The sequence below is a fragment of the Sparus aurata genome, chromosome 24, assembly GCF_900880675.1.
Source record: "Sparus aurata chromosome 24, fSpaAur1.1, whole genome shotgun sequence".
NCBI lineage: Eukaryota > Metazoa > Chordata > Actinopteri > Spariformes > Sparidae > Sparus > Sparus aurata.
The window spans coordinates 19,770,625-19,785,580 of NC_044210.1; the positions used below are offsets into that span (position 1 = coordinate 19,770,625).

At 44.6% G+C, this 14,956-nt stretch overlaps 1 protein-coding gene across 1 annotated transcript in view; it reads left to right on the forward strand.

The window, feature by feature from the left end:
* The window catches only part of LOC115576773 (zinc finger protein GLI2-like), a 65,865-nt gene extending 62,982 nt beyond the window's left edge, over positions 1-2,883 (forward strand). Inside the window, exon 14 of the mRNA XM_030409334.1 lies at positions 244-2,883. Within this exon, the coding sequence (XP_030265194.1) occupies positions 244-2,228 (1,985 nt within the window). The 3' untranslated portion in view covers positions 2,229-2,883. The remainder of the gene's footprint in view (positions 1-243) is intronic.
* Positions 2,884-14,956: the final 12,073 nt, after the last annotated feature.

Consider the following 14,956-nt stretch of genomic DNA (forward strand, 5'->3'; position numbering starts at 1 on the left):
ACGGACTAAGAGCTGTCCACTTGTAATCAGATCCGCCAGGACGGATGGTAAAATCAGGTCTGAAAAGGGTCTTTGACTACTTGGGGGCAGAAGAACTCCAAAACAAGCTCCCAATTTAACAAGACGCCCCACATTCACTTTCCTTTTAGCTCAGGTTACTCTTACTCTCACTGCTATATGTTCCACTTTGTCCTAAGATTGAGTGTCTGACATGTTCTGTTCTGTTCATCTGGTCCTTTACAGGGTCCCTCCTGGAGAGTCCACGTATGGGTGGTGGTCTGGTGTCCTTCCCTGGATCTGGCTTGGGTGATCTGAGCTCTGGTAAAACGACTTTGCTTTCAGAGCGCCGTGACAGCACCTCCAGTACCCTGAGCTCAGTTTACACCCTCAGCCGCCGCTCCTCAGGCATCTCCCCGTGCTACTCTAGTCGGCGCTCAAGCCAGGCCTCACAGTTCAGTGCCAACCGCCTTAACAACCTCAGCTCTGCTGACTCCTATGACCCCATCTCTACAGACATCTCACGCCGCTCCAGTCAGACCAGCCAGTGTGGAGGAAGTAGCGGAGGAGGAGGGTACGGAGGAAGGGGCTTACCCAGCCCCCTCAGTCTGACCCCTGCCCAGCACTACCACCTCAAGGCAAAATATGCTGCTGCCATTGGAGGTGCACCACCTACACCTCTTCCATACATGAAGATCAACACAGCCCTTTATGGCGACTCCCAAGAATCCTCCACCACCTACAAGGTACCCTCCAGGCAGTACAGCAGCTACAACACACGGAGCATGATGCCTCACGAGGTCCCGTCCAACATCCCCCGCAGAGCCAGCGACCCTGTGAGACGCCTGAATTATCACAACCAGCCACAAATGCAGCGCTACAACAGCATGGGTGCACTGAGCGGAGGGGTGACCATGCAGCCCCATCCACCTCCAGGCTGCCTGAGATCGGATGGTAGTCCCCACCGCCACGCTCACAGCCTGCGACCGCCCAGCATTACAGAGAACGTCACCATGGAGATGATAACCGGTGACATCTGTGAGGAAGACCTGATACTGTCAGACAACAGAGACACAACCACTCAACAAGCACTGGTCCCCAACTTTCAGAGAAGGATGGCCATCGTTAACCTACCCAGTCCAGTTAGCATGAGTCCAGGACAGCCACGACAGATGTGTCCATCTTCACCGAGGGACTGTAAGGCTGATGTTCAGTGGAACAACTCCTTGGGACCCATGGATGCCAGCCAGGATTACTCCAAACTACAGCTTCACGGGAACCTTGCTGTCCTCCAGCAGAACCAGAACTTTGGGTCTTTACACAACAACCAGCAGATGATCCAAAACCTTGTCAACACAACGCAGCAGAGATGCAAACAGCCGAGTACCGAACCGGGAGCGAACCGCTTCCAACAGCCGTCAAATCTCAATGAAGGACTTCGCTCTCAGTGCAGGTTCAACATAGGCATCAGTCCCTTTGATAAGAACGGGAACACCACTTATCCACCTTGCAAACAGGAGCCAGTCGACATGGAGACTGTTAACATGCACTTTGCTGATGCTGGTTTTCAGCCTGTACAAGTTAAAATTGAGGACTGTGATGGATCTATCATGATTTCTGATCAGCAGAACTGTAACATGAGCCCCCAGACTCCCTTGCAAACTGGGAATCTCCAACCAAGGCCACCAACAGTACCGAAATCTCTGAACAGGCACCTTTCAGGGCCAAAGGTGTCACAGCAATCGAGGCATCCAAGTCATGCCAACGAGGACGTAGCCTCCAAATTACCCAGCGCAGAAGTTTTAGGACTTTATTGCGAACAGAACTCTGACGACAACGCCTTGTACTACACAGGGCAGATTCAAGTATTTGAGCCAAACAGGAACTTGGACCCTCTGGTGAATATACCTCCCAGTCCTCCTAGATCAGGCAACAACCAGGCGTCCAGGACTGTAGACTGTACTGCACCATTGGTGCAAACACAGATAGACTTTGATACCATGCTGGATGATGGGGATCACTCCAGCCTCATGTCGGGAACCTTGAGTCCTGGTCTACTCCAGAGCTTGTCCCAGAGTTCCTCTCGACTGACGACGCCTAGGAATTCCGTCACGTTGCCGTCTGTCCCGCCAACGACGGGGAACATGGCCATCGGGGACATGAGCTCGTTGCTGACTGCTCTGGCAGAGGAGAGCAAGTTCCTGGACTTGATGTCTGAGCAGAACTCTTGAACTCCTGATGCACAATAAACATAACTTAAAATTGATGTGATCGTGTGCCAGAAAGCCTCCGCAGTGTGTGACTCTTGGTTTCTTGTACAGTCTCATTTGTTAATTATTTAAAATGGCCATTTTTTAAATCTTTTTAAAAAGCCATATTTGAGTTTTTTTGCCTTAGGTAGTAAATATGACATGAACAACAGAATTCTTTCAGTTGTCTGCAGTAAGATCAGTTTACTAAGTGCCTGGCTCAGCCAAATGATGACATCTAAATGTGTAAATGCAACCAGGTAATCGTTACCTACATATTTGATTGTACCATCAGCACCGACTTGTTTTTACACTGTAAATTACTTGAGCCTCTGTATCAACTCGCTCGTCTCTGCTCAAGGAGAAAACAGTCCAATCATAACAATGAGTCATTATTCGATTGCTGCGTTGCTGCTGAGATTAAGTGTGACATCTCAGCGTCAGGCATCAGAGACTTGATTTGTGACTGAATTATGAACTCATGCATTGATAAATCGGTTGTTCTCCGGCAGCGAGACAAGAGAATCAAATTTTTTTTTTCTTTTGTACATTATTAAACCAGTTTGTTGTGCTGGATGAATGTAAATATCATTTGTACATTTTTAAGAAATACAAAATTGACATTGATTTTTTTAAACAAGCTCTGTCTGTGTTGTCCTTCATACACACAAACGTCTCTTTCATTGGTTTTAAGCACCGAAAAATGTCCTTTAGGTGATACTGTTATTTAAAAAGATGGGGGTATTGTACAAAAACGGCTTCCACAAAATGTTCCACAAACAAATACCAGCGTTCAGCGATTCAACAAGAGGCAACAAAAGATAGAAATTAATTTTGTTACAAAGTTTCTCAAATTGTCCAGAGTGAACCCTCTTCACAAACAAATCAATAAAGGATCTCTGACAAAAGAAAAATACACCCAACATCAGAGTTTCCTCTGGCACCAGTCAGCTGATCGTCCTCAAGTGATGCTGCAGGCTAACGCTAAGCTAGCTGTCTCCAAGTCAGCAGAGATGGAGGAAAAAGAAAATATGAAACTCTGCTGGTGTCATTATTCTGTAGCCATGACGTTATAGAGTCAACATGTACTTCACAATGAAACATTAAAGCAGAACATGAAGGCGGTTCTGGTCTCAGTGAGCTGACGTCCAGGCCGACATCTCCCGCTTGTTGTAACTGAGTAAATATTATCCTCCATCAGTCCGTCCCTTCATTTCCTCCTGCAGGAGTGTTGATCGCTTCAATAATTCAACAACACAACTTTTGTCTTTGAAGCCGCGTTCCTGCACCCTCTGCCGACAACGCACTTTCCTCAAACCTTTCTTGTTGAGTGTCAGAAGCGAGGCGCCACGCGTTCTTGAGACGCCGCTCGACCTCTTTGAAATAACTTCCCCTGACCTCGTCTTACCTCGCCGGCAAGAGCGGGCTTGACATAATGTAAATCCTCACTCGGAGGCTGATGAAAAAGGACGCTAACAGGAGGGGAAAAGGCGAGACGCGTGCCGAGCGGCTGCTGCTGCAGCAGTTAGCCTGTGTGTTCTCCAATATTAGCTGTGACAGAGCGGCCCAGAGGACGCCGCTGCCGAAACCACATAAAACAAAGCAGCCGAGAGGTTCGGGGGACGCAGCGCTGAGCGTTAGCGAGAGGAACAAATGATTTTAGTCTGTCAGGGAATTCAGCCGAGGATACGTTTGATCTGGAGTTTGTGATTGCTTTTGCCACTGGAATTCCTTATTCTCTCAGAGATGTGAAGTGGGAGAGAAAATAGCCCCGGGCTGTGAAATCCAAGCAGGCCTCGAACAAGAGGTGGAGATAAGACGTGCAAAGATGGAGCATTAGCAGCACCTTCATTTATTGATGGAGATAACTGAGACGGAGAGATGAGAGGACGCGAGGTCATGGATTATAAATATCATCCTGGTGAGAAAAGAATGGATTTAATCACAAACAGGATGATTTTAGTCACATTCTGCAGCGTAGTGCTCGTTAACGTTACGAAACAACTCAGTTCATTCCTACAGAGTCAGATTCATATCAGCTATATATAATATCTGCTGATGATAACAGGAGACACCTCGTTACATCTCCAGCTGATTTCTTACATGAAGACGATTATTTTTTGTAATAAAGATTTTCGGATTTTGTCTGTTTGAATATGCAAATGAGGTGTCATCTAGTTAAAAATGCATCAATTTCCATAAATGTGCAGAACAGAAATCAGGTTCAAAATTCATGTTTCATTTTGTTGACACATTTAAATCAAAAGGTTTTTTACTGACGGGATTTTCTACCATTAATTTACAAAAAACAAATTCTGTCAGTTACAGAAAAAATAATGGAAACTTTAAAATATATATATATATATATATATATATATATATATATATATATATATATATATAGATATAGATATAGATATATAGATATATATATATTCCCATGGCATGTCATAATTATAAGAAACATGTTTGGTAAATTTATGGACAGATATCACCATAATATATTCTAAGTAACAACCCGTCATGTTGTCTGTTTTATGTCTCGTCGACTGCCGAGCATTTGAAAACGTGGAGGCCTGAGCAGGAAGTAAACAGCCGAGGAGATCCATCCACACTGTAAACACACAGAACAACTGTAGGAGTCGATGTTTGCCTCACATCGTTCCTCCTGATGTCTTTAGTTTCAGTTAACTGTGGCGTCAGAGTCGTACTGTTCTACAGCGCTAACAGACGCAGTGCAGCGTGTCGACCACAGACCACAGCTGATGACTGATAAAGGACATTTACTGCACATCATTCCCTTTATTTCATCAAAACTAATCATATAATAAAAAGGGCACAATCGAGGTGAAAGAAGAAGCAGCTGACTGCTCTGACATCCAGGATTTGAGGCCGTGATCATTAAAGTGTTCACACAGATCTTCACCTCACCTGCAGAAACTAAACAGAAAACAGACTGATGTGAGAAACAGGTCACCACTTTAATCTGCAGCTGAACAAACACTTGACAAGAGGCCCGTCTGACTTCCTCTGATTTTTAAAACACAACAGAAATGCTCCTCATCTCTAATCAGCTCTTCAGGTTTAACGAGGTGATCTCACTGCAGGGCAGTAAACAGGCCGTCTGCTCACTTTAAAGGCCTTCACAGGAATGTGTTTTACAGCGAGCTGCATTCTCCGACATCTCTCGGGGCTCCGAGTTAGTCGGACTCTTTATGAGCGACACGGTTTTCAAAACACTCAGACGAACCTGAACGCAGCTGCCGGAGCCGCCGACAGCGAAGATTAAAATGTGAAGAATGACCACAGATATGTTTAATATTTACATTTCATTATGTTGCAACTTTTTGCAAGTTTATTTTAGTTTTAGTTTTCATTTAATGTTGTGAAAACGCTGTGTTTATGGTCTGGTTAGGCCTGGGCACAAAAACCACTTTGTCAGAGTCCGGAAATCATTATGTTTTGGCTGAAAGTACCGGGTTCTGTCGCCTGTAAACCCAGCTGAAAATGTCCTGACTTCTCATCAAAAACAAACAAAAGCAAAGCTCAAAAATGTCCCCAAGTCTCGTCAAAACGTTTTATTTGTGTTGCAACAAATATGGCGTCAAAAAGTTTTACTTGTTGTTGCAACAAATATGCTGGAAATGTCCTGAAGTCTCATCAAAATGTGCGGTTGTGATTCAAAAAAACAAAGCTCAAAATGTCCTGAAGTCTCATTAGTTAGTATCTTAGTTTTGTCGTAACACATGCAGCTGGAAATGTCCTGACTTCTCATCAAAAATAATCTGAAATTTGGTTCTGGTTCTGTTGCCACACGTGGCTAAAAAAATGTCCAGAAGTCTAGTTCAAACTATTCGATGGTTTCATGCTTATAAATCTTAAAACATAGTCTGGAACAATGGTCTCTGGCTGCCGTGACAGTCAGCTCATGTACAGAAAATTATCATATATTTTTCCTTTTCATCAACATTTCTACAATATTTAATAAATCCAGGTTAAAGTGATCAGTCCTCCAGGTAAAGAATTAAGTTTTCCCACACAGTTCTTCTTCTGTGGTTGCTCGTTTAGCAGGAGCCACCACCCGATTGCATTCTGTGAGGTCAGACACGACGTCCCCCACCATCAACGTGATGATATGGAAAGTGACGAGCGGGCCAACATGGACGCCAGCGGCTCAATTACAGCCCTGACAGTGGTGAAGGACTCTCGGCTCTGACCTCCACCAGCCTCTTCCTTCCTCCCTGCTGATGACACCACATCACATTACCACAGCTCGGCGTTACGGCGTGATTATCACACGTGTGACAGTCCAGCGGTCCCTCCTCCAGCCCCGTGTCACTGCAGATGATGGATAGCGCTCTGCAGTCACTGATGCCTCATTCATTTCTATTAGACTAATATGTAAATCCCCTCCAGAGCTCAGCCTCTGCCTCCTGAAGCCGGGAGACGATATTAATTCATGAATCAATTTCAGAAGCTTCTGCTCAGACTGGCAGCTGATGAGTGTTTGTATCTGATCCCACATCAGGGTAACAAGCCGCAACGAGTCAGAGAGCATCCAAACACAAAGAGACCAGAGAAGTTCAAGTCACGAGCCCTCCAGGCTGCGACATCCAGGATGTAGTAGACGTAGTAAAAATACTCAAAATCGTATTAAAACTTTGCAGAATTATTTGTTAGCACTTCCTGTTAGCAGTGAACTCATGGATGTACAGACAACTATCACTGGATCCCTGTGAGACTGAAGGAAACTTAAAAATGTGACTTTTCTAAGGCAGGTTCTGCACATGTAAGGAGCGTATTTTTTCGACAATCACTTTCTTCTTCAGAGTCATAACACACATGATGCATATATTTTTAAATGCAATGTGACTTGAACTTTACTAGGATGTATATAATATAAATGTAGGTTGCAATTATGCAACAATAAATCCACTTAGTCCATGTGCAGAACTTGCCTTAGAAACATCAGGTTTTTAAGTTTCCTTCAGTATCACAGTGATCCAGTGATAGTTGTCTGTATATACACGAGTGCACTGCTAACAGGAAGTGCTAACAGCTAATTCAGCAAAGGTTTAATGGGTTTGGGTTCTTTTGGTTGTTTTAAATCAAGTCTCCTGCTAATTCAGTTGGTTAGCAGAATGCCGTTTTGCTGTGAAGCTCCAGAAATGTTCTGTGGAGTGCGATACTTCACCTGACATTCCATCAACATCGAGTTGAGAAGATAATGACTCAATTTTAGGAATCAGGAATCAGGATTTGTATGATCCAAAGCTCCTTGCAGCTCCAGAACAGCAGACATTTATTTCCCATGTGTGGCCCCTGAGGGACAAATGTTTTATTAAGGCTCGGCTCGGCTCATTTCAATAGGGCCACCTCCCTGCCGAGAGCCCGGCGCCGGGGCCTCGGTGTCAGCGGCTGCTTAATATTAATTACAGCCTTCTGAATAATCTTCATCCTCAGAAACAGAGGTCAGCGCAGCCTTAAAGGACAAAAACAGCAGCCTGCTCCTTTAACAGGACAATCAGCGCTGAGCATTAAATGTTTAATAAAGAGGGTGAAAACCTGCAGAACCCAAACCAAGAACCATAACTACTGTAATAAATAAATGTTAGCAGTGTTGTTTCTGCTGTTCACAGAGCCGCTCAGCCTTCTGTAGGTTCACTTCTCTATTTCCTGTTGTGACGCGCCGTTAAAAATCATCATGTTAGTCTGAGGAGGAGATCCGGTTTATGGTCAACACGTCTGGTTCTGTCAGCACAAACACAACTGGAAAATGTTCTGAAGTCTCATCCAACATATGTGTGTTTTTAGCCACAAACACAAGAAACTGTCTCAACAACTTGTTTTAAAAATCTAGTTTTGTCCCAACAAATGTCACTGGAAAATATTCTGCAGCCTTGTCCAAAATATTTGTGTTTTTTAACCACCAACAGCTGGAAAACATCCAGATATTTAACCAAACATGCCAAGTTTTGCCGCCACAAATGCAACAAGACAATTTCCCGTAAAGATATCTTGATTCATTGCCACAAACTCAGCTGGAAAATGTCTCAAAATCTAATCAAAAATATCTGTTTTTGCGGCCAAAACTATGGCTAGAAAATGAAATCTGGTCAAAAATATGTGGTTGTGTTTTCGGACTCTCTTGCCAAACACAACAAGAAATTCCCCAAATATTGTTGCTCCAAACACGACTTATCCCCCCAAACAATAACCCACAAACACAGCTGGAAAGTCCTGATGTCTGGTCAGAATATCAGGTTTTGACAGACATCTTGTAGAAAAATAAAGTTTTGCTGCCACAAACACGTCTAGAAGCTGCAGAGTTATAAACCTTTTGACAAGCTGTCGGGTTAAAACAGAGACATTATGTTAAAAGTTTCTCCTGGACGTCTATAAAACCATCAGACGTTAAAGAAAGTCACAATAAAGAAACTCTTCGTTCATCTCTGCAGCTCAAGTGTTGTCGAGGCGGCCAATCACCTTCAGTGTCGTGAACTAATGCAGCATAAATATTCATCATATGTTCCGATGCAAAATAACATCTGTTTTCCAACAACATGCCATCTGTTGGAGGGACTTTGTGATATTAACAGCTCATCACGCCCAAACACAACAACAGCAACGCTGCAGAAAGACAATCGTGCTGCTCGTTACCTCGCCAGCATTTACATGTAATCACACACACACACACACACACACATTTCAGGCAGCGGTTCAGCGTCTTGCTCAAGGACACTATCGAAAACACTTTCAACATTCAGAGTTCATCAGTTTTTCTGTAAATTTCATATATATCGATAATATATCCTCTGCTCCCGGAGGACTTCTGAGTCAGACTGCTTCACCAGACTCCATTCAAAAAACAGGTGATTTAAGGTCAGCTCATATCATCACAGAGACTCTTCTCTGATTCTCTTCAAACTGCAGGCACACGTGACATTTACTCATTAGCATCGTTAGCTTAGCTGTGATGAGCTGTTTGTCACAGACGTCCATCAGTTTATCATTTTTAAAGATTCAGTATTTAAGGTTAGGAAACGATCGTGATAAGGGTTATTAGGATTATTATTTTTTTTCTTGATCCGTCTATTTGCTGGATGTTTTTGTTAGTCGCCTTATCAAACGGTCCAGTTCTGGGTCTGAACCAGCTCTCAGAGAGAGAAGAAGAAGATCAATCTGTGACGTAACTCCACCAGTCAACTTTTCTGTAACTCAACAGGAAGTTGAGCATCACCACCAGACTATCAAACTAAAGTTTCAGTTGAAATGCGTGAATCAGGAGCAGAAGGGGAGGAAGAGGAGTGAGGAAGAGGTGTCGGGGTTTCGGAGGAGTCATGGATCCCGGCGACAGCTGAGGGAGGTCAGCGCCGCCACCTCGCGGCTCGCCGGGTCCTCCAGGTCTCCGCTCTCTGGAGGTTTCAGGATGGAGGTCCTCATTAAAACCTCCCATCGCTCTGCCCTCTCCTCGTCCTCGTCACCCAGTCCAGCTTCTCTGAGGATTCACACCGCTAAACGTATGCTGGGACGGTCCAGGTGTCACCCGGCAGGTGTCTGCAGACGGCTGGAGGGTTCTGATTAGATCGCACAGAAACAGACTGCCGGTCCATCAGCGGCCCGGTTTGTTTTCTGTCGCTCGGCTCTGTTTAACGATCAAACAGGAAGTACTGTCGTCAGGTTTGTTGTTGGTTCGTCTGGTGGCTCCACTTTATTTTCATAACTCGTCCTCACGTAGATTCATGTTTTCTACCAGCGGCAGGAGTTTGTTGTTAATAAAGAAAAGCATCCTGATGAACCGGGTCAACAATCTACCAACAAAGCTGAAAACAAAAGGTTCTTTTAGCCGTCTGTGGCAATAAAACTGGGTTTGTTTGACCAGACTTCAGGACGCGTTCACAGCGACAAAACCAGATATTTAACTAGAAGTCGAGATATTTCTTTTTCCATCTTTGTTGGAACAAAATTGGATATTTTTGATGAAACTTCAGGACAGTTTTTGACATGTTAGTGGGGACAAAACTCAAAGTTGTTGGCAGATATATTTTAAGATTTATTTAAGATTTAGGAGACTTCAAGACTTTCTCAGCTGTGTTTGTTGCAATTAACTAGACTTCGAGACATTTTTTAGCCATCTTGTTGGATATTTTTAACTAGACTTCAGGACATTTTCAAGATGTATTCTTGGCAGCAAAACTGGATATTTTTAATGAGATGTCAGCGCAACTTCAAGATGCATTAGTGCCGAAAAACATGAAGCTTTTAATGAGACTTCAGGACGTCTTCCAGCTTTGTTTGCCGCAACAAAACTGGATATTTTTCACCAGACTTCAGGACATTTTCAAGACATGTTAGCAGCAACGGAACCAGATATTTTAAAGCAGACTTTAAGACACCTTCCCACCGTATTCTTGAGAACAAAACTGGATATGTTTGTTGAGATGTCAGGACATATTCCAGGGACAAAGGGCGAGGTTAACTTCCACATGAATGTAGTGAAGTTAAAAGTTAAATATGAGATGTTGCAGAGTCGAAGCATGAGGTAGAAAAACCTGTACGTGTATGTGTAATTATTCTGCACATACGCTGCACACGAGAGGCAGTAACAGCTCCGCTGAGACGCCGCTCGCCGCCCTCGCTCCTCAACACCTGGACCTGAGCTGCAGCCATGTTTGATCTGCCACAAAAGGTCAGCGGAGGAACGGCAGTTTTGAACATTTTCTTTTAGAAATCTCAACAAGAAAGGTGTTTTTTGTTTTTTTGAGGACGGTATCCTGAGAAAACAGGTTCTCCTGGAGGGAGCTCGTCTCTGCTCGCCGTTTCAAAGCCAGAAAGAGAACAAAGCAGCTCTGTGTGGAGAGGCCGGCTGCTCGCTGACTGACTGTGTCTCAATTTTTAACTCCCCTCCTCCACCTCCTCCTCCTCCTCCTCCTCCCTCCTCCTCCTCCTCCTCCCTCCTATGTCTCCATCATTGGCAGAGACAAGGCGTTAGCAGGGAGTGAATGCTATTATTTTATAGCCTGTGAAAACAACAGAGATATGAACTGTGCGTATGTTTTAACCAGGAATCATAAATACCTGATGTTTCTGCTCTAAGACTTGTCGGAGTAATCAGAGCGAGGAAAGTTCATACACCTTGTTCACAAAGTCTTTTTTTCTACTGGAGGGCTTCAGTGCGAGAACACGGAGCGTATGAAACATTCACCACCTGATGCAACGCTGATTTAAGTGTGTTAATGTTTTTCTGGAGAAAATGAAGCCACATGGTGCCAGAAAGCCTCCAAAGCCTGATTATTCTTCCTCTCAGTTTATAAATCAACCTTTTCTCTTCGGAGGAGGAGGAGGAGGAGGAGGGGCGGCGGCTTGTTTTCTTTACAGGCTGCTTCAACAGGCGGGAAATGCAGCATCATTTTCCACCACAATTAAGAAGGAGGCCGCGATGCGGCGGCGGCGCCGGTGCCAGCTCTGTGTATGGCTCTGGCACCTTCCAGCCTGTTTCTGGAAGGACTTAACAGGCCCTGGTTGCATGTCTTGGCTCGGAGTCTCGGGCTGGAGTCAGCCTCCCCTGACGTAATCCTTTAAGAAACCCTCTCCTGGACATAAAGGGAGCCTTGCTGTGATTATCAGCACGGCTAATAACCCCGACGTGGAGCCAAAGTTAGCGGAGAACATCTAAAGAGCAGCCGCTCTCTCTCCAGCTCCACATTAGAGGCCATTTATGCAAAGCGTGGCTCGGCCTGTCAGCGGCTAATCATGGCAAGGATGATCGATGGTGTTTATTTTCTGATGATGGAACGCAACCCCCTGCCTGATGATAATTGTAATAAAAAGGACAGATCAAGCCGGCAAAGTTATTAAATTATCAGACCATAATTTGCATTAATGCCGGCCTGCGCTGGGCTGCAGAGTCGGAGGGTTGGGGCGGGCCGCGACTGACGGAGGCCCGGCGTCGGCTCGTTAGAGGCACCGTCCACCTTCAAACAGCTCCGTGTGTCCTTGGCCCCCCGCAGATCCTCCCAACGACATCATGACACGACGCGTCACATGACACTCGGCTCACGACTCGCTGTGGGACACAGAGAGAGGCGACATCTGTGGCGTCCTTTAAGAGTCTGACGTCCCAGACGGTCCGCTTCAAAATAAAAGCAAAAAATGCTCCAAAAAGAAATTTACAAGAAAAATAACATTAAAGGATCTGTTCACCCAAAACATGCGAATCCAGTCAGTGTCGTAGTCCACAGAACAGTTCTGGAGCTTCACAGTAAAACAAAGACTGAAAGAAAACTCAATAATCAGCTGTTAGCACTTCCTGTTTGGACTTTTTTCAGACGTGTTTGTTGCACCAGAACCAGATTTATTCTGACGAGATGTCAGGGCACTTCCAACATGTTAGTGGGGACAAAAGTCAGCAGTTACTTTAGCTTCCACCTGAATGTTGTGAGGTGTTTGTTTAAGTTCTGGACCTGATCCAGATTCAGCCCGGCCACCAGGATGACTGTAACGAGACAAACAGGTATTTTCTTCAGATTATGAAGCTTTCTTCACACTAACCACGTGGTTTTTATACAACATTTATTTTGGCGTTTAGTTTGGGGAAACTATCAGAAATCAGATTAAAACGCCTCTTTGCACATTTAAACATGAAATATTAGAAAACAAGCAGTAATTGTCTTGATGTAAGAAACCAGATGAGGAAGTTTAAAGCTGATATTTATGAGTTCTTGTGTTCTGGTCCGTCTGGTGTTGAGCGTCAGGTGGACCTGGATCACATCCCGTCTCCACGGGGACTCTGTCGCTGTGATGCGACCGTGTCGAGCCTCTCTGAGTTGTTCTGGTTTGAAGTTCTCACAGAATCGAGGTTAACGGGGAGTTTGTGTATTCCTCTGCGGCTGCGCTGCACTTAAAAGCAGCACGGCACCGTTAGCTGCTGCCCTCTTTCTTTTCTTCTTCCTCCCTCTGCTGGATCTTTCCCGTCCAGTTGGCTCCCGACCAGAAGCTCCTGAGACCAGTTCAAACAAGTCCCCGGCCCGGTTAATGAACATCACTCGGCTCTGATGGATCAGAGGTCCGTCTGGACTCCGGTTCAGGACTGACAGATGCTGGAGTGTGATGGGATAATCAGAGGATTCATTCAGATTCTTGCAACGATGAGAACAATTCCAAATCAGAAACACATTTTCTTCTTAGTGTTTTTGATTGTTCTGGTACGAGATGCAGAGTATTCCAGTAAAATGGACCTAGATACGGTGGAGACAGTTCTGTAAAGATGTGATGTGTTTTTTGGGTGAACTTTTCCTTTAAGGCTGTTTGACAGCATCCCTCTCAAACTGTCTCCGGACTAAAACTCTGTTTGTACAAAGCGTGCAGAGGCCTCATGTAAAATTCATCACATGGTATGTTCTGTGTGTACGTTGACGGACAGAACCTCTGATCCAAACCGCTGCTGCTCTTCATCTTCTGTCGTGTTGACGACGAGACGTCGAGCTGATCGGAGGATCAACACGAGCAGCTCTGAACGTCTCGTCTCAAAACAAACTCCAAGAACGCAAAAATCACACCCGCCATTATCAGAACAGGCGATCCGGAGCGGACGTGAGGCGGTTCTGGTCCGTTTCTGAGCAACGTGAGAGCAGACGGTGTGCTGATGGAGCGCTGAGGGCAGCCATCTTTGATTTCTCCATTAATGAGACGTGAATCAGCCCGACGAGGTGAAGAAGGCCGACATCACTGATCTGTGACTGGATCCTTTTAATATAAGATTTTAATATGAATTTGACTCTTTAGCTCTTGTTGACACGGTCGTGTCTGGACAGGTGCTTTCTGGGAAGTGTAGTTCAGTTTAATCACGTGAGGAAGACTGAAGATTGAAACCCTGATGATGATCCACGTTCAGCTTAATTTTCCTCTTTTATCGCCGCGTATATTAAAGATCGAGACGAGATGAGAAGTACTCTGCTCGATACATGTCGCTGAACATCATCTGAACAACTAGTCCAATAATATATATCAGCTTTAAAGCGTCTGTAGCTGCTCGTTCAGACGGCCTGCAGCTCTGAAGCGCCCTCGACTGACCACTGGAGGAACTGCTGCCGCGAGCAACGACTCAAACACTTAAATATTAATATCTGAGGACAGATATTCATGTTTAGATATGTGCATTTAAAGCTTCAGCATTAAAGGAACAGTTCAACAAAACGATCTCAATGTAAAATCAGGTGAAGTGTCGTAGTCCACAGAACAGTTCTGGAGCTTCATGGTAAAACAGAGATGCAGCGTTCTGCTGAACAACTGAAGCAGCTGAGACTTGATTATTATTATTTTATTTTTTTTAAATGACCAAAATAAAAGTCCAAAACTTTGCAGAATTAGCTGTTAGCACTTCCTGTTAGCAGTGAGCTCATGGATGTACAGGCAGCTATCACTAGATCACTGTGAGACTGCAGAAAACTTAAAAACGTGATGTTTCTAAGGCAAGTTCTGCACATGTGAGGAGAGACTTTCTTCTGGTGTTTCTAAGCAGATTTATGGAGATGTTATTGCGACGGACATCACAATTAATTATATCTTAGGAAAGGTTGAGTCACACTGAGTAAATACATGTGTATCATACATGTGTACTCTCCAGTAGAAGAGAGTGATTTAGGAGAAATTGCGCTCATTTTATGTGCAGAACTTGCCTTAGAAACATCATGTTTTTAAGTTTCCTTCAG